General features: G+C 43.9%; 1 protein-coding gene across 9 annotated transcripts in view; it reads right to left on the bottom strand.

The window, feature by feature from the left end:
* Window positions 1-20,299, bottom strand: part of LOC121593283 (potassium voltage-gated channel subfamily KQT member 1-like) — a 159,396-nt gene that overhangs the window by 92,774 nt on the left and 46,323 nt on the right. For 7 of the 9 annotated variants that reach the window (XM_041915518.1, XM_041915519.1, XM_041915520.1 and 4 more), the window contains 3 exons: window positions 15,041-15,986; window positions 5,187-5,375; window positions 423-557 (listed from right to left, as the gene is read on the bottom strand). In XM_041915518.1, the coding sequence (XP_041771452.1) occupies window positions 423-557; window positions 5,187-5,375; window positions 15,041-15,735 (1,019 nt within the window). In that variant the 5' untranslated portion in view covers window positions 15,736-15,986. Of the gene's footprint in view, window positions 1-422; window positions 558-5,186; window positions 5,376-15,040; window positions 15,987-20,299 lie in introns of those variants that run through there. The other 2 variants (XM_041915525.1, XM_041915526.1) reach the window with 1 other exon arrangement.

Raw genomic sequence — 20,299 nt, 5'->3', positions numbered from 1 at the left:
CACACGCACCCCTCTTGCCACAAAACCGCGTGTGCCGAGGGTACACGCCGGATACACTTTGCCACTGTCGCATAACGGCAATGCGTATATAATTTCCGGTGCACGTCAGCGTGATCAATGGCGCAGACAAATGAAGGAACGTCATGCAGCGATGTCAGACAGAACAGCACGGCGAGTGCCCGTTTTTCGCCCGGTTTGTCGTCCTTAACGGTCGGTAAAAACCGAAGCCGGAGAAATGGATACCACACGCGGGACACGCTGGCAATATGATAAACTGCTTACCGTTTTCTTTGTGCGCTCGGAGCGCCAGCACAATTCGTGACGGGATGAGCTTTCCTGCTTTCTTTTGTCATTTGTTTATTGTGCCGGAGCAATAAAGGGAAACATGTGCTGCAAGCTTGCGCTTGTGCGAACATACGTACCTTAGGAAGAACTCGATCGAGAACCATATTACTACTATAATCTCCATTACGAATAAGATGGCGATTGCTTGATCCTCGTATTCCTGAATAGTTGAGAAGACACTTAAGGCCAAACATGTGAACACCATTAAAAATCTGCAAAGAAATGGAAATGTATGATAAGACGATTAGACACTGCACAACAGGAAATGGGAATAGTTATGGAAATGGGAATAGGAAAGGAGAAAAATTACCGTTTCAGCTAGAAATAGGATTGTTTTAAGATAACATGGTTTGTGTCTGTTGTTTTTAATTACAAAGAGTGTATGATGAATGTCTCATGTATAAAGCTTTTAGCTATAGCTGTAAGTAAATCACAGCTATGCATCATACTAATTTTTTCATTAAATTTTATTGAAATTAAATCTTGATAGTAAGTTAAGTAAGCTAGCTTGATAAGTAAAGAAGTAAGTTAGTAAGTAAGAACATAAAAAGTAGATGAACTTCTTCTAATTCTTCAATCTTCCTGGCGCAACAACCTTTGTCGGTCAAGGTCTTCCTGTGCCACTAATGAACTTGGATATCAGTGACTTCTTGATAGCCTACAGCAGGATAGTCCTACAACTGAGGTTGTCGTTTGGGGATCTAAACCAGCTTTTCGAAATTGTTTCTTTAACATCAAAACAAGAGCAAGATTTTTGCTTTCAAAAGACACAATTTCAACCGTTTCAAAGTCCAATAAAATGTTACTGCATATATTTGCTCATATTTTTGTTAAAAGCACGAGTTTTAACCACAAAAGACCACAACTTCACCAAAAAAAAATCCCGCCAATTAAAACCACCACACTTCACACCAAGACCGTTAAATTGAACATCGAAAACTTTCCCGTCGGCCACACACATATTAAAGTGTAGCGTTTCATTATACCACCCAACAACAATCTAATAGCTTTTTCAAACAGTATCCAGTTCAGTTGCCTGTGCGCTCTTCTAATCATCACGCACACATCGATTTTCCTCACCAGAAAACCCAAACCGAAACGGACAGACACAGAACGTTTCGCTGGGGCCATTACTTCCATCAAAGCGGTGCAAACTCAACCGTGACGCCATGCCAGCAATAACAGCTTCCGTTCACATGCTACCACACACACCGAAACACACTATCGATCGTAGCAAAGGTGGTAACGCCTCTCGTCTAAAGCCGGCGAACAAATATGCTTACCAAGGCGCCTGCCAGAAGAGGAAGAAAGGAGCTTCAACTTGAACGAGCAAGTATTGCACGTGCGATTCAAACATACCAATTCCGGCCGATTTTCGTCCTGTCAAAACGACTGCCAGGGGAATTGCGGTTCCAGCGGCACACGACTTGGTGACGACAGAGTGCCTGGCAGCGGGATAGAGGGAGGGCAAACCGTGACAGGAAATAGTAATCAACCGAGGCACCGACCGGTCGCGTTGATGGTCTCATCGCGGAAGTGTCAAAGTTTAATAACAGTTCACCCCTCCAATCCCTTCGCCTGGTGTGCGGGGGACGACGCTTGAGAACGCACGGTGAGCTGCCGGGCTCTGGAATCTGGAACGGGCCGAGCCGAGACATTCTTAGCGCTGGTGGTGGTGGAATGCTTGCAAAATTCATTCGCATTGGGCGAGAAGTGCGCAACGGCACGGACGAAACGATGAGATCAACAAGGATCTTCTCATCAACCGGTGGAAGCATACTTGGAAGCGGTTGGCATAGTTTTAGTGCCCTTAGTGCCGCGGCGCTCGAAATGATTGGTTGAATTAGATCCAAATGTGTTTGATTATCAAACGTCGTGCTATAAACCTCCATCGCATCGTTGTGCTTTTTGCGAGCAATCTCACTACTGCCACAGACTGACCCGGACTCTACACAGACCCCAGAGGGCCAGAGCAAAATATGAAAAATCAATACACGGTGGCACTCCAATTCCCAGACGCGTAATGATAAATGAACCCGCGCTTGCACGACCGTCCACGGATGAAGTCTTTTGCGAGTGCGACTGGATTTATAGCTTCCTTTATCATTGTCCGCCAGTGTCCTCCCCTTACCTACAGTCGGAAGCAACCTACCGCACACTGGGTTGGCAGCAGTGAATGAACGGCAATTTGGCACTTTTGGGCTCGCTTTTATGACTTACGAACGAACTTTTGGGGCGCGCTTTTGGACTCGCTCCAAAAACCACTTGTTAGAGGGGATAACACAGTGTCGCACTCTGGTTTTTGTGATTAACAACACGAGAGTCGAGAGCGGAGCGGGGGTCGTAAATGGTCATAAAAACGCTTACAGATGTTTTTGCTTAGCTGGCCAGCGAGCTGACAAACGGAAATTCAAACAGATCTGCTTTACTGTGCCAGCGGTAGCAAATGTTTTTGAAGAGTTGGGGTATTGATTTGATTTGGAGACTGTTATTGAAATCTGCGATGTGTCAAGAGCGTAGTACAGCCGTTCCTGGATAATCGTGAATAGTGATGGGTAAAGTTGGCAAAAATTTGGAGTCAATACCAATCCAACTCCGGAAGATAGGTCCGCTCAGCATTATCCGAAGCCGTTTGGAATCGTCTAAAACCGATCGAAATCGTTCGAGGTCGTTCGGAGTTGTCCAGAGTCATCCGAAGTCAGCGGAAGTCATCCAGAGTCGTCAGGAGTCATCCAGAGTCGTCCAGAGTCATCAAGAGCCGGCAGAAGTCGGAATCATCAAGAAACGAGGTCGTCCGGAGTAAGCCCGTGCATAGTTTTTGTGGTCAAGCATGTCATCTCCGACTCCGACTCCTGATGACTCCGGTGCACTCAAAACGCTATTCTTAGTAAGAAAGACCTTTTTAAGAAGTACATGCACAAAGCAAAAGACGAACAAAATAACAGCTCTAAATGACATGCTTCCGGCCGACTTAGACTTCCCACGACTCCAGCCGACTTCGAGCGACTCCGACTCAAAACAACCATGTCTTTTGTATCACATAAAGAAAGATGATGTAGTATAAACTTGTCCAAAATAGCTTTCAAACTGCAGGAATATCACAAAACTTAATAGAGTCCTCCTTTGATTGTACTTAAAAGGACCATTAATTTCTTTTATTATCGTTAATCTACCCACAAATGTCTTTGAGGGCCTCTCTCAAATGCACTTTAAGCATATAAGCAACACCAGTTCATGAAATGTTGTCATCATCTCCACATAAAGTCGTCTGTATGCTTATCAAGCACAAAATACTAATTTGTATTCAACCTCATACAAGTCGTTTACCGTGTTTCTACCCATTTTATGTGAAACCTTTCCTTTCAAGCATATCTTTGTAGTGTTAAGTTGAATGCAGATTTACATCTTTTCACGACATCCTTACACGCTCAACTGATCAAGCACACGGGGGTGCCCAGCGATACCTTACTTAGAATCCGTAATAAAAATGGAGTCAAACTTCTTACGCCTCGTTTGACTTGTTCATTTTCCATTTTGCGCACCTTCCACGCATTGTTTGCTTCATTAACCGGCAACGAAAAGAAAACAAGCAAACAGCAGTGCCCAAAAAATGCCCACCGGCACTCCGAATACGGATCCCACACGTTCGGCTTGGCTGGGTGCTTAATAAATCGGAAAAAGGTCACATTCACGAACGGTCGCAAACATTCAAATCGACCATACGCGCGAGCAATACCGTTTTTCCGCCAAGTGGCCGGCCGCTCCCGGTACCGGCGCCGTCGCTGGGGCGGAATGTGAAACCGACGCGGTGCTAATAGCGAGCCAAATAGCTCTCACCTAACCGGAAGAACCCGCTTGTCGCTTCCGTCGATGTGATAGGACGGGGTCCCATCCGCCTATCGGACAGCCCGCCTATCATCGTTATGAAAATTTAATTAGGACTTTATGGCGCGTTACCTGCGCTGTCCCCTCGGCCTAATTGATTTACGGTGCGCGTTGCCGCAGGTGACGCCACCGCTGCTGCTGCTGCTGCTGCCAGAAGGCAAGCCGTGCGAACGATCGAGGATAACTTTTCTTCGCCGCACAGAACGCACGCAAACGAGGGCGAGTCGCGTAAATTTCACGACGAATGATTGCTGACAAACTTTTTGCGCTAATTGCTGTTGTCCATTTTGTGTCGTCTTTCCGAAGTGGTCCGTGGGCCGGGCCCGGGAAGAAGGAGGATTTGTTTAATTACTTTTTCATATTTTCGAGATTGAGAAATCAATTTCTGTCAAGCTGTGGGCAAGACAATCCGCAAATGGAAAGCTGTCATTTGTGTTTTAATGTCCGGTTTTATCGATGGTGATTTTATGATGGAAGAACGGCCACCTAGTCAGCCATAAATTTAAACAGAATGAAAAGGATAATGCAGCAATTCTGATCGCTCAAATAGTACACAGACTTTTATCGTTATTTTTTATAATTTTAAATTTATTTTTTTTTCATTTGGCATCCATGACTCAGTATGAAACTCTAAAAGAATGATATTTTAACAACACCATTTATAATAATGTAAAAGCCCTAGTTAGATATCTATATAAAAAGACTTAAAACAATTTCAAACAATGAGGTCTCTGACTTTCATATTCATTACCACTTTCATTCTGTTAAAAGAGCACTTTTACTTTTTTTTAAATACATTCTTTTCATTCACATCATTAGCCTCGCTTGACTTTCCGCAACAACAAATAAAAACTATACACAATAAGTGATGCAACATCTCTAACCATCTACTTATTAAAGCTTCCGCAAACAAATACAAAACACCGTTGACGCTTATCATTCATCGGCATACTTACACACAGACATGGTAGAAAATCGCTTTGAAGCCTCGGGGCCGCTCGAGAAAATTGTAGACCCTGCTCTGCAGCCGCCTATAACGGGCATCACGCCGTGAGCCGCGATTATAGTTGAGCGGCTTCCCCAACAGTGACATTCGTGGTCGTGCAAGCCGGTCGGCCCTATTTTTGTCGGAGAGTTTGCACGCGCTGAAAATGGGTGGAAAAGAGAAAACGGTGGAAAGAAGTACAATTAGTACAGTTTTTTTTATTAATATTCAAACACATCATTTAGGGTGCTACGTTGACTAAGCATGGCACGTGCTGCTTTTTTCTGCGAATTTAGTACATTGAGGTAAGGAAAATGTGAATGAGTTCTGTGGCGTGGTATTTTAAATATAATCACGTTGCGTTGCTTGGCGTAACGCGGTGCAAAGTTTTTGAAACATATTTTTTCTGCTGCTAAAAGAGTAGGAATGCATGCTCCAAGCCCCGCTATATTTGATTCCCGGTGCACATGCTCGCAAGGTAACATTCTTAGCGTGCCGAGCACTTGGAAGATTCTTCTCGCACTTTATTTATGACACTGATGGGCAGAGCAGTATATCATACCATAAAAAAAGCTCCCAACCTTCTCTCATCCAACAATTATAAAATAGCTAGCCCAATCCCCGTGTCCCATTTTACCTTATCCAGCCCACCATCTTCACCTACCGAGTTGCAACCGAACCCAAACACAGAAACTTTTCCCACCTGCTTGATGTCCGAAACTTTTGCCGGCGTGCCGAAACGAACGAAATTGCTCGCCGTAATCTTGTTTGCAAAATGACACCGCGAAGACGTCGTAGCAGGCGTGGAAGACTCGCCCGTCTCGAAAAGCGTTGCGAAAACATGGGCAAAGTTTTGCACCCTTGTCTGCCGTAAGCCAGCCAGCTCCATTCCAGCTGACGCTCAGGAATGCATCCACGGTACAGCGATGATGATGATGATGATGGTGATGATGGGTTTCAGTTTTGGTGGAATTTGCTTTCTTTTTGTGTGCGCTTTGCGGGCATAAATTTAAACATTGATGCAACTGATGCAAGACAACAGAGCGCGACTAGTAGTAGCTAGTGTAGTGGAGTGACGCCGAGCAGACAAGCTTCCCATGACTGCTGGCACCGCTTTCGCTTGAACGAATATTTTGCCTTCTCTGCTAGCTAGAATGCCACCGGACTAATTATGCAAATATAGCAAGCATTATGCTCACCGACACACCGACGCACGGTGTCGGTCATCCTGCTGCCGCCAGCCACGATTCAAAGTCACGCCCAAGTACGCAATGTACGCGCACGGGTAACGCCGAGCGCAATGAATGAGCGCACACTCATAAACGGCTGGGTCGAACCCCTGGCTGGAATGTACCCGCGACACCAGTGCACCACAACTTCAAAAGTGTGTGAGTGTTGGGAGGAATTTACGACCCTAAAAAACCGAGATATCTACCCGTAGGTTTTATGATCTGCGCAAAGTTATGAAAAAATAAAGACAGTGACATCCCTGAGAAACGTGTGAGAGAAGCTTGAACGTACTTTTTCGTCTTCCACTAGTTTAGGCCATAAAGCCGACACACAGTGTTTTGCTCGATGAACACTCGCACTAGCGCGTGATAAAACATTATGGTGTAAGAAAAAGACATTTAAATGGAAATGTGTGCTCGGGGTAAGGATTGAGAAATGTGAAGGAAAAGGAATGAGCTACTTTATCGATGTGTGAAAGTGAAAACTCCAGCAACACTACGGCACTTTTGCCACCGATGGCTTGCGCATGATGGCTCGTTCTCCCCCCAAAAGTGCTCGATTTAAGTCTAGACAAAGCTGGCTTTAATTTAAAAATATTTTCCCAACCAGTTTTTTCTTCCTTTTACCACCCTCCGTGACCTTATTTCGAACCTTCCTAGATAAAAGATAAAGCGTTTCGTCGCTCATTTTACTCATCCTTGTTGTGCTTCGTTTGTTGCTGTTCGGAAGCACTGATAGACTGAAACGACTGCCAGGGGTTTAGTGCATTAAAAAAAGGCTTGAGCTTATCCAGCAACCAGCAACATGTGTGCCAACCTCGGTTCATAAACTTCACCGCCTGACGTTTATAGCAATTCCCGCTGCGTGCTCGGGAAGCTGTTTTTCGCCAAAGTTTTGCTCTACAAACATCATCAGTATACATACACACTCGGTCTCCACATCGTACAAGGTGTGAGTCTCTCTTTCTCTATGCCAAAACGAATGCAGTCTTATGTTGTTTTTTTTCCATTTTTCTCCCAATGTGTGTGTGTAGTTTTTGTGCAAACTTTTCCATTCATTCATCTCCAATGCAGAAGCTGCAGAATAAGCGAATGCAAATGTCGAGACATCGGTGCACAACCCCCGGCTACCGGGTTATTGCCGACACGCACCAGGAGCAGGGAATCATATTTTTCCATCTCATGATACGCTTTGTCAATTTCATAATGTGGTATTCATATTACCGACGGAAAACTTTTGGATGTGAATAGTAATAATAATAATAATAATAGTAATGATAACTTTACTCAACTGTCAACATTGCGGTAAGGCGTGCACAGTGCATGATCCATTTGAAGTGAACGTTGCGAAAAGGGTAAGTACCGAATAAATTGTTTGCCATGGTGAAGAATAGCCAACTAGCAGAAAGTTATGTTTGGCATTTCTTAGCGTGTTTTTCGATATTGCCAAATTGCATTTGACTGAAACATTTACACAGAAAAAGTATAAAATATATCTTAACTGACGAGCTCATATACTGACTAGCAGGAAGACCTCTATGACCTTGCATTTACTTTAATCCGAAATTGTATTTACATTTAATCAATCTTGCCTTTAGTGTTAAGTGCAATAACATCCAACATAGATCTATAATCCATTTAAATGGTTTTTAAAGTTCCTTTCACACAATTTATGTCCGAAAATCTCTCTTGGCGACTGAACCATTACTAAAAATCTTATCCATTTCCATTCCATTCCATCCATCCATTCCATGTCCATTTCCGATGGCAATACAGGTGTTCCAGAAGTTCTCATAGCTGTGAGATACTTTATTGACTCTTTTTTACGTGAAATTAGCTCAATATAATGGGAATTGGACTCTATAGCATCATTGTTGGACAAATCGAATAGCAATTCTCAAGCAGGCTGTCCAAAATAAGTGCTATAGAGTTGAATTTCTATCATATGAAGTTCACTTGCGTTTTGCAGAAAGAGTTAAGGAAGTGGTCTCACAACTATAAAAACCTCTGGAAACCCCTATGACAATAAACTCATGTTAGTTGCTAATGTTACTGTTAGTTCAAGTTCTAAAATATGCTTACGAATTTTTAGCTGTTTTAGAACTTGAGCTATAAATCAATAATAAACTAAGGAATTGTTTCCTATAGCTTTTCGACGATGATTACATGTTCGGTGTAGCTATCCAATTTTCATTCATTGCATTTTTTATAACATTTAATCAATGTTGCCTGTTAAAGCGTTGCTCGGGTCTTTTAGTTCTAGATTTGCAGAAAAAAGGTGCAATAATAATAATGATGATAACAATAATAATACTTAAGAAATACTTTTTTAACCAAATTTTGCTTATAAAACCAATAAAGCACCTATCACCTTCAAACTAGTGTTATCTTGTTACTGGTTAAATCCATTTTCATCGTTTGTCGAGCTAACAGTAACACAATGATCCTACCTGAAGCGTAAAATATGGCGGAAACATAACAAAAAAAAAACGATGCCAAACTTTCAACCCTGCACTGCTTTCAATGCGCACTACTCCGACAAAGGTGAAGAATAAACTGACAAAAATGTTAATATGTGATAAAAAAGGCTACTTTACGAATGGCATTCGCACCGAAAACCACCGCAGTTACCGTGTGCTCCAACAGAGGGCGACAAAGAGGGAAAATTTTCCCTGAGCCCTGTGCTCAATTACGTACGTAGGGCATCAACTGGCACACGGGAAAAGGTGTACGTACATGGCCGTGGCGACGTGTTTGAAGTCAGAAATTGAGCATCCAAATGCGCTGAGGCTTATAGACACGGAACCCAAAATGTCCATTTTTTTTTCTTCAAACAGCGGATAAAATTGTACCGTTGCTTCATTTCTGCTTGTTTTTTGTTCAATATTTTGTGTGTGCGCTTTCCAGCCCATGTCTGCCTGCCTCAGTCTGTCTTAAACCATTCCACACTTACCCGTGGGTTACAAAGCAAATGAAAACGACAAACAACATGTCCTTCTGCAACTCGACTGGATGGCGCTGGGAAGAAGAGTCCCTTACATCTCTTCCTCCCCATCCTCCTCCCCTTCGTTATGTTGTTGTTCTTTCTCTTTAAAAAAAACCAGCAAGACACGAAGGGACAACGGCATTATATTTATTTTTCTAATGCTCTGATCCGTCCGTGCCATCACGAAAACGTAACGGGGCTGGCTAGTTTTCACCAGCAACAGAGGCAACAACTAGCAGCAGCAGCAGCAACAGCGTTAGCACCAAATGGCTGCAGGGTTCTGCTAAGGTTATTTTGTTGCTAACTAACTGAAAACAACAAATCCGGCTCCGGCGGGCTCGTACCGGATGCTCGTTCTCGCTGTTGCTGACGCCGGGAGAAAGGTGGAAGGTTAGCTATGAGAGCGGGAAAGAGTAGGAAGCTGAAGGACCCTGGAGGGTGGGATGACGTGCAACGAACGAGACTTTGATTGTTTCCACGATCTTCTCGGAAGCTCGGCTGTCCTCCAAGTGAAAGTTTCCTGCAGCTTCCATTTGCTCTGACGCCAGCCATCGCATATTGTGGGGGAAACAAGGCGTAAGGAAGCGGAAGCTTCACCTCAACCTCCAAACACGAACAGAAGAAGAAACAAACCAACCTTTGGTTGTATAGATAGGGCAGGAAAAACAGGAAACACGTTAGCTTATGTCGAAAGAATCCTTAACATTGTCCTGCTAAGCTGCCTTTGCCATGGGTTGGGGCGCCATCCACCGAACCCAGACAACATACGAATCCGCCCAAGTGTGACTAAATCGTATCTTTTGATCTCTTCTCGGGACCTCTCTCACACACAGACACGTACAATGCCAATTCCGTCATGGAGGAAGATTAAAAGCAAGGATTAATGTGTTTATTTTCCAACCGCTCGGTGCAGGACTGTATCGAGCCTTCACAAAAACGATTCCTTCAGCAACACTGTCTCTCTGGCCGTTCTTTCGCAGCAACAGAATACAAAAGTTGATTAAAAAACTCGAAAGGTGCTAAAGGGATGTTACATGGCAGCATGGTTCTGACAAAGTACAGATAAAAAAAGGACACAGTCTCCAGCAATTCCCTTTAAGCATCCAATGGTCTGCAGTAATCTGATCGGAGTAGATTGAAGGCTCGTGTTGCTATTGGACTTAATGAAAATTGGCCTACTCTTCCTGTTCAGTGCATTCTACCTCCGTCACTCAAGACGTCGGCTTCAATGTCGGCGAAGCCATAATCAACAAGACAATCGAGTTTGGTGCGTAACCATTGCGCTATGATTTATCGCACAGCTCAATACCACCTGATCTATCGACGATAAATCAATCGCATTAGGCCGACGATGCCGACAAGCTCGTAAATATCCAGAGCACAAGGGAGCTGGTCGGTGGTGGTGGTGGTGGCTCGCTGCCGGTGGCAGTACTCTCCAGGCCGACCAGGTTTCGAATGTCGCTTTCCGTAAAAGCAATCACATTATTTTGCGAACGAGTGTTTGGATCGTCGGTGCCCACACACGCACGCCCGCACGCACGTACGCACTTGTTGATTGGGTTGAATGAGGCGTAGGAAGGGAGAGAGATCTCTCTGGGATCTCTGCAGCATTGGAAAATCATTAAATTAAGAAATGAGATACAGGGCCAAACGGTAAGGAAACTCGTACAGTTGCTAGAAGAATTGTTGGTACACATCTCGTTTAACGATTGCAAAGGAAATAACATCTCCAAGACAGAATTCGTTCGATTTCCTTGGATATAGTATAAATCGAGCAAACCTAGAGCACATCATGGATACCTTAGTCAGTCCAATTTTCTCTAAACAATTGAAAATGTCTTTTCGTATGTTCTCAAAGTATTCATTTAAAACGATATCAATATTGGTAGTTTAATTCTGCAAAGATGGCCTAAAATTAAAATAATAGTATTTAAGCAGTCTGGCAAAGCCGCTGGGAATAAAAACAAATACAGTAATACAGTGAAGCCCCGTTTTTCGGGTACCTTTTATCCGGCCATCCGTTTATCCGTGCTGTTGAGAAATGACAGTTCAATACAATGGTGACATTGCGTTCTGAGGAGGATATTTCAATAATCGGTTATCATAACTCATGGGCATAACAGAAAACAATATAATTGATAGCAAATTTCAAATATTCTCATTGGAAAACATGAAGTTTATAAAAACAGAGCAATTTTTATTATAACATACGATTTATTTTAAAAAAATACAAGTAATTTGTTATCAAATATATCATTTGACTCATTATCGGTGTTATTCCCACATCCGGGCGAGGTCAAGTCCCGATGAGCCCGGATAATCGGCGCTCCACTGCAGTAGTATCTTCAATAGATTTATATTGGCTACTTGTAGTATCAGAAAGTTAGTAAGAAAACCTGTTTTATGATTTTTTATAAGGAAATTCAAACATTGATGAAGTATTTTGTTGTTTCTTTTTGTTTGAGAAATTAGTAAAATTTCCGTTGTATAATTTTACCCAATTCTATCTCGATCACATGTACCTTTAACCATTTGTACCACTGTGTATACAATCTGGAATAATTTTGCACACAAGCAAGCGCACAACACCTCCCACGTATTAACCACGACTAAAGATGAGCAGGCCCCAATCTTGCCTGTTTTCCGCCAGCTTTGCTCGTGACTGTGACTTCAAGGCAGTGGAAAAGGAAAGCTGGTGTACGACATTTTCCAATCTCTTCAGGATATCGAATGGCATTACGAGTGCAAATTGGACTCTGCCCAAAATCGAATCAGGCCGAGGCCGAAGCTTGGCTGTGGGGATCGAAGCCCGTATGCCCGCATCGTGCACAGCCGCAGGCTCCGTATTTCTGCACCGTAAGATGGTTGCGGGCTCGGCTGTGCACGTTGCTGTGTATGTACGCCAATGCGAAGCAACAGGGTTCGTTCGCAACCCGACCCGGGGGCGTGCGGTCCGAGTCCGATTCGTGTGCGAATGAGACGCTGCAAACAGTCCCGGAAACTGTTAGTAAATTGAATTTTCGAGAAATCGTATCCCCACTAGATCCTTCCCGCCCACAGCCCAAACATGTGTTATCCGTCAAGAAGCATACAAAGGAGAGTGGAAAGAAAAAGTCAATCCGGAAACAGTACACAACGCTCTAAAGCTTCGAGCGCAATGCCAACTGCCTCATGCTTCATGCTTCACGACTGTTGTCGCCGTTGACACACGACGTCGGCACACAAACCGGCACGAGATGAATTCGACTTTGACCCAGGGATGGCCGAGACAATGACAAATAAACACTATCCAATTGTGGCAATCGGTCGTGAGCAACAGGGCCCACAATCATGCAGACTGCTTTTGTGTGTCGAAAACATTCGCATCGAGCTTCTATCCCGGGTACCCACCCAGATAGCCAGCGGGTTTTGGGGGGGGGGGGGGGGGTTTGTGTATGGCTATGTGGTGACAAATGAAAATTTATCGTGCTCAATAAAACGCGTCTCCTCTGCGTCTGCCATCGTACGTACAACAGCATACACCAGTGAGCCGGAGGCCAATATGCAATGGATCGAGCGTGTGCCGATTTTCGGTCCAGGACCTTCAAAGTCATTCGCCTAGCCCCGTTGGCTGTGTTTATGTGTGTACGTTTTTGATGACTTTGCGGAGCGCAAGGTTCGTTGCAACATCAGCACATACCGCTGCTTTGATGGTGGCGCGCTTGCGGAACGTTGGACCAAGCGAACCAGATTAGTTTCGTTAGTGATAACAGATTTGATTGGGTAACGACGCGTTCGACGCAGCAAATTGGTTGCGTTTGTAGGGTAGGCGCAAATTAAAACACGCTGCACGGTCGATGCTTTATGTTGAAAATTGATTAATGTTCAGTCATTTATTTGAATTCAAATACTCTGCAGCACTGTACAATGTGCACAGTTCAGAGTTTTGCTATTTGTTTTCAATCTGAGAAGTCTTTGTTGTTTGCTTTCAAAGAGCGCTTTCAGTGAATGTGGTGGATACACAATTGAAGTCAAACATTATTCATTTTACACAATTGGAGGGGTTGGTTGTAATGAGGTGCATAAATAGATAAAAAATCAATATCTTATATAAACACATGTTACATTATTTGTGGTAACAAGATATATATTGTGAATATTGTTCTGGTACGGAAGATGGCTAGTTATATAGCATAATTAAAAGGCTTTTCTTCTCGAGTTTTAAACCATGGATACGAGAAGTATGTTTCATTCGTTATTTAAACATTTGAATTATTCGGAATAAAAGCCAAAACACATACAAAATATTATTATATCCATAAGAAGCTGTAGAATACTAATCAACTTTATTGGGTACATATTGGGCCGGTCTCGTGGTACGGTCATCAACTCGCACGACTTTGTAACGTGTCAGTCAAAGGTTCAAGGCCCGAATGGACCGTGCCACCTATATGTAGAACTGACTATCCTACTATCGGGTAATAATCAATAAGTCCCTGAAAACCAAGCCCTTTAGTGGTGGTATAGGCAGGCCTTGACCGACAACGGTTGTTGGGCCAAAGAAGAAGAAGGTGTATAAGTATTCTTTGACAAACATCTTTTGTGCTGATGTTAGTACTCAAAATCACACCAAAAGTCTTAAATTTTGTTTATTAAATTTTGCACACCTGTTTGGTAGACATACAACATTATTAAAAACTTATTACATATTAAATGTATGGACAGTAATGTTATTTGTTGATGACAGATATCTTTTAATGCTCAGTAGAAATCCGTTGAGTCTTGCACTAGTCAATCTTGCCGAACACATTTAATTATCCCAGAAGAGTAAAACGATTACTCTTATTAAGATATAAAAATAAAAACAGAGCACCCATAAAGTTATAGCAACCTGTTTAGGTATCAAACAGTCACGATAACATTGAGTGCAAGTTTGATTTTCCTCAATGCATACACAAAATGAACACTTTCCAAGGATTAAACAATCCAAATTGCTCCTGTTTTTGCTCGCTTTCTCTAGTACAACCATTGCAGGCGAGCATAATCATTTGCGTTAATCGATTCCGACCGATAACAAACCACACGAATGTCTCTTTGACACATATTTTGTAGCATACTTATCCTTCCGGAGCCGATTTCTTACACATCGTTAGCTCACATGTGTACATCCTCCCGCTGTGGCGCTGTGGCTAAACCAAAAGGATTTAATTCCACACCATATAATGTGTGTGTGTGTGTGTGTGTGTGTGTGTGTGTGTGTGTGTGTGTGTGTGTGTGTGTGTGTGTATGTGTGTGTGTGAGTGTGAGTGTGTGTGGTTGGTTTAAACTGAATAACACGAACACAAAGCGCCATTAGCGAGAGCGAGAGAGTGAGCTTTTGTGTGGGTTAGGTTAGCAAAAGTTATCCGTTCGATTTGCATGAGTACAAAGTAATTAGTGAAGTTGTTGCTCTGCCTGCGGGACGCATTCTAGAAGGTAGGCAGCAACCCTACACTCCCCCATGCAGTTATGTCAGCTTGTTAGTAACGCGAGCAGCCTCGGCGACAATATTAACACCAGCGCACCAACACTGGCACAATCGACAAAGCTTGCAACAAAAACCCGCGGTGCCGGGCAAAACGCTAGCCAAACCTATGGTAATCTCGTCCATTATCCTCGTCCTCGTCGTCCTCCTCCTCGTCCTCCTCCTCCTCGATGTCCTGCTCCATCTCGTCCTCCTCCTCGTCCTCCTCTACCTCCTCCCCGTCGTATTCATTTCGCGAACCGCGCGAAACACGACGCCGCTGCAAACGGTACCTACCGTCCGTATCGATGCCGTACTCATCGTCGTCCTCGTCACCGTAATCAGCCACGTACGACCGCAAATCCTCCCGGCTGTCCGGGAAGTACCCGGACCCACACGATGCACCACTTGCCCGCCGGTCGCCCGCCCGGCCGTCGTAAATGGTAAGGAACGCGGCCGACCCGGAGGTCGGTTTCGTTTGCGCCGACCGGCTTAAACCTTTCGTGGTACCGTGCCGGCGCGCAGAATGGCGCCGTAAGGTATGCAATGCCCGTGCAGCATCCTCACCGGTGCCCCCCTTCAGCACGGGCCGCTCCGGCTCGTCTATAACGATTTTAATTTGTGGAAAGTGTGGTTCCTGCCGGCTCCGGCGATGGTCATTACTGTTTTGATTGTGTTCATTACTGCAATTGCCACTTGCGGCACTGTCACGGCGGCGCGGCAGCACGCCGGCTGTCGTCGGGGGCGGGTCGCGATGGTGCATTCTGCCGCCGGCAAAGATCGTCCCACTGTCACTGACGGTCGATGTTTTACGTGACGCCATTGTTCCGGTTCAGCGGACACTTGCTGTGTTCGGCCAACTTCACTCCGCCGCACAACAACAACAGCAAAAAAGTCACTTTATGCTTTGCCGTTTGGCGCACCACTGCTGCTGCTGCTGCTCTTGCACCGTACAGAGGTATAGGTTGTCACTCCCTGGTCCCTGGATCAGGCAACTTTGTCTTTCACTTCAGCTGAATCGCGCTACTACCCCCAACCAAAGAAGCCCGCGCTGACGACTGACTTTAAACGACACTATTAAATGGTGGCTATTTATCAAGATGCATGAAACGTGCGATGCTGCAACGGGACACCGACCGACCGACCGACCCATTTTCCCAAACCATTAGCGCGCGCCCAAGCAAATGCCATTCTGAAAAATGCATACATCTTACCACCAAGAGTAGGAGACACACAGTACACTTTGCTTCGGGATTTTAATCTCCGGGCGATAAAAAAAAACCTTTTTCTTCGAGACCGTTGGCAGCGGAAGAAAATGTTTCACTTAGAAACGCCCGCCATCCAGTTCATTACCGGAGCTCGGGCTTCACGATTAACATCGCACACAAAGTGAGAGATACTTTAGATTATTTTTACATCCCCGCGGTAATAGAAAATACTTTACGTGACTTCAAGCTTCACAAAAAAAAAGAAGGAAAGGGAGAGGAAGTTTTTGTATCCGCACCGGGCCTGGACTGGCTGAATGGACGAGGTCATGAGCATGGGAAACCAACCGATGCGCGATGATGCTTTTCTTCCCATTTAGCGCCAGCATAAAGGCTGGTTCAGGAAACCCATTTTCGTCGGGGGGAAACGTGTAGAATGGCCCGTTAGGTCACGGGTAACACGAGCACGATGCTGCTGCCTTCATCTTCTTGTGCATTGAAAAATCCTCTCGCCTTTAAGATGCCTTTGCTCACGTCTTTTTTGTGTTATCGGGTAAGGGAAATCGCCGTTAAATTGTGTTAATGCTTGCAATTAAAGTGTATTAAAAATGAGTGTCTCGCTTACTGTCAAGCATTTACGAGTTTCGAGCACGCGAAAGGCATTCTATTTAACATACTATCATACTTAGAAGATCCAAGAAGTGAATTCTGGTGTATCTTTTGTTAAGAATGTACATTCAAATTTTTACAATGCATCAGTGTATAAACTTAATGATGGCATCACACATTCCAGGGTCTCATTATACTAGGCTTAATATAATATCCCTGTAATGAGTACCCTGAAGGTATTTTAATGACCTCAGTGATTAGAGGCAGCATGAAGGTAAAAATTGGAGTTATATTTATCTGCACCACAAAGAGAGCAAAGCTGAATATGATATTTTATGTATTAATCGATTGTTAATTAGATAGATAAAATACATTTTCCTTGGAATTGATCTACTTCAGAATATTTTATCGCTCTACTATCAATGGCGTAAGTTTCTCGAGAAATCTCAATATGTGTGCTTATTGAGTTTGATTTGCTATGAAATATAAATATCCTTTCGAGAACTCAAATAAACATTTGTTTAAATTAGAAATATTGAAAACTTTTATAATTATTTTTAGTCCCAAAACATCATTTTAGGCCGTGGGGCTACGGGGCTTTCTCAAGTTGAGCAAAACATTCCCAAGAACTCATTTACGTTTCTCAAGCACTCAAAACTTGTTCCCAGACGAGAGCTCGTGGTCATCGTCTATTTTTCTCACTCTTTATTGGTTTAGAAACCAATAAAGCCACTCAAGCTTTATTTGGAGCTTTAAACAGAAAATTAGTTTTTTATCCCATTTTTTTAAGCTATTTCAATTATAAACATTGAATACATTTTCCAAAGTGATTACCGATGAAGGAATAGCACAATTACTCATATTTCAGTTAGCCGATCGCTGCATCGTCAACTTTCTCAAAGATTCTCAAACCGATTTTGTGTCAATTCGACAAAAATTCAGAACGTAGGTTTCTCAAAAGTACTCATGAGTTCTTGATAAAATGAGCGTTGAGAAACCCCATGGCCCCGCGGCCTAGGAGTTCTCATAGCAGTGAGATACTTTTTTGACTCTTTCTTACGTGAAATGAACTTAATGTAAAGGGGAATTGAATTCTATAGCATCCTTGTACGACAAATTCAATAGGAATTTCCAAGTAATTTCCCAGAAAGGGTGTAATAGAGCCCATTTTCAAAAATATGAAGTTCATTTCCCATAAGAAAGAGTCAAGAAAGTGTCCCAAAACTATGAGAACCCCAGGAAAACCTTGTATTTTGCTGCCTACTGCAACCATTATAAGAACCCAAGACTAGTGAACTTGGGTTTTTGGTTACGTATTTTATGAAAATTTTGTTCAAAACCTGCCCAATGTTATGTCGAGGAATCCAACAACTGGTACAGTGCTAGTACAGGGATACAAGAACATATTTTTTAACCAGTTCCTTATCTGCAACAGTTGCCAGAACAGACTAAGTATGACCAAATTAAACCAATTAAATTGCACAATTCTAAAAGAATTTTTAACTATGCGACGAGCTTGATTTTCCCTGCATTATTGAACCTTTGGTAGAATATTTTATTACAAAATCCAATCTACAATATCATCCTTATTTTTCTTATAAAACATCCAAACTTTCTAAAATTCCGATTACCACTAAACTCATTACAGTTTGAAACAAAAAACACACAATAATGTACAATCAACCCAACCTTGAGCACAAATATACAAACGAGACACACAAACATATCGTTCCTTCTTAATCACAGTCTAAAACAAACGCCCTCCTACCCCCTCTCCTCCTTATCCTTCCAGTTTCCCACCGAAAACGACTTCAAATTTGCTCAACCATATTGACAGTGTCAAGATTTATTCATTCTCAGCACACTAAACGACTACCACCTACCCAGACCACCACCCCATCACCACCGTCATGACTAAACGGGCGCTGTTACTAAATAACCTACTCATTGCAATTTTTCACCTCGCCACATTCATCCAAACATTGGGCCCGATTGCTGCGCTTAAATCACCCATCCCCCCCCCCCCCTCCCACTCAGGACGCGACTGATTCCTCAAACACCTGTTTCTACCTATTTCGGCAGGAGCAACCCCTCAGGTATGGGTGGCTTAATGGATAGAGCAGAGAAGCTAAACCCAATCGTCTAATGAATCCAAACCCGGGCGTAGCAACTCATTAATCTTACGCACCAGATGCCTCCCTTACTCCTCGGTTCGAAAACGTTTTACCTATTCTGCTGCTGCTGCTAGGCGAAGATGAGTCTACTTTCCAAGATAAACAAACGAGAAAATACACAGACACAGATGCACGGCACAAATCGGTGCGCCAACACCACTTGCCGTACGCGGCGCGTATCGGCGCGTTTCCGTGGGCAAATGGTTTCCATCAGTGCGGCCACTTGAAGGTGTTACACACTGTCCTATCTTTGGCCAGTTACAAACAACGAAGTCGAACATGTTCGCATACATACACAGCAAAAAAGTACCCATGGTACCAAACCGGACCAGCCTAATGTGCGTTTATCTTCGTGCTTGGCGAAAATCGGCGTAAAACCGGGCGAGAAAGAATCGTTAAAAATAAATCCATCACTCCGGCCAGAACCCAGTTCCCGGCCCCACGGTGGAGAGCTGCCAGGGCTGCCCCGGGTGGGAACAAATGTTCCTTTCATTAACTCTTGCAAACTGAACTGAAAGACCTGGGGCGGAGGCACGAGTTGGCAACGGCGAACACGCGCTCATCAACCGCGGTGCTTCACGATGCGGCATCATCAACAACTCACTAGCATAACGATTATGATGGTAAACGATGTGATTTGATGAGCTTCACGTCGAATCGTCGTAGAATGTAGCAGTGTGCAGCAGCAGTAGTTTCCGTGGCAAAGGTAAGAACAACGCGACAGAAAATGTTGATGGGCACACAGTTCGGTGTTGCTACAGTTGAGTTTTGTTTCGGGCGTTTCTTCTGTCGTAGCAATAGAAACAAAAAATGAGAGAAACCATCTCAACGAAATCCACCAAGACAACTGGCACACAAACACACACGCACACAACGATGATGGGACGTCTGGTGTTGTGGAAAGATTTGCTCGTTAATTGCTCGTTATCTCGTTTCCCGGGCAATACATCCAGCTGACGCGGACGAGCTGCTGTGCTGAGGGTGAGATTTCGAGACTCCGAACTTTGCGTTTCCGCTTTTCAACCGCCCATCAGCAGCAAGCGTAGTCATATCGCCCGCAAAAAGGCACGCGAAAAACAATTGTACGCGCTCCCGCTCTCGAGCGAAAGTTTCATCTTTCAGCAGCATGTGACTCATGGCAGCTTAGCTATTTGTTAGCGGCCCGCTTTTTACTCCGATGCCGCTGGTGTGTGCGCCGCCGTGAGCGTTCCTTCCTTATGCGGATCTCTGTTCGGAAGGTGGAACGTATTTATTTTCAGTTGATGAAATAAATCCGTCGCATTAGGTTCGCATGGACCACCACGTGCACACGCGGCTGTGGCTGCAGGGAAAACAGCAAACAGCAAGTATCTCTAAATCCATGTGGGGAGAATAGAGAGAGAAAAAAACGACTTCCGGT

Source organism: Anopheles merus, chromosome 2L (assembly GCF_017562075.2).
Source record: "Anopheles merus strain MAF chromosome 2L, AmerM5.1, whole genome shotgun sequence".
Taxonomy (NCBI): Eukaryota; Metazoa; Arthropoda; class Insecta; order Diptera; family Culicidae; genus Anopheles; species Anopheles merus.
Note: the sequence above shows the minus strand (reverse complement) of the source record. Positions and strands in the feature narration are given on the sequence as shown.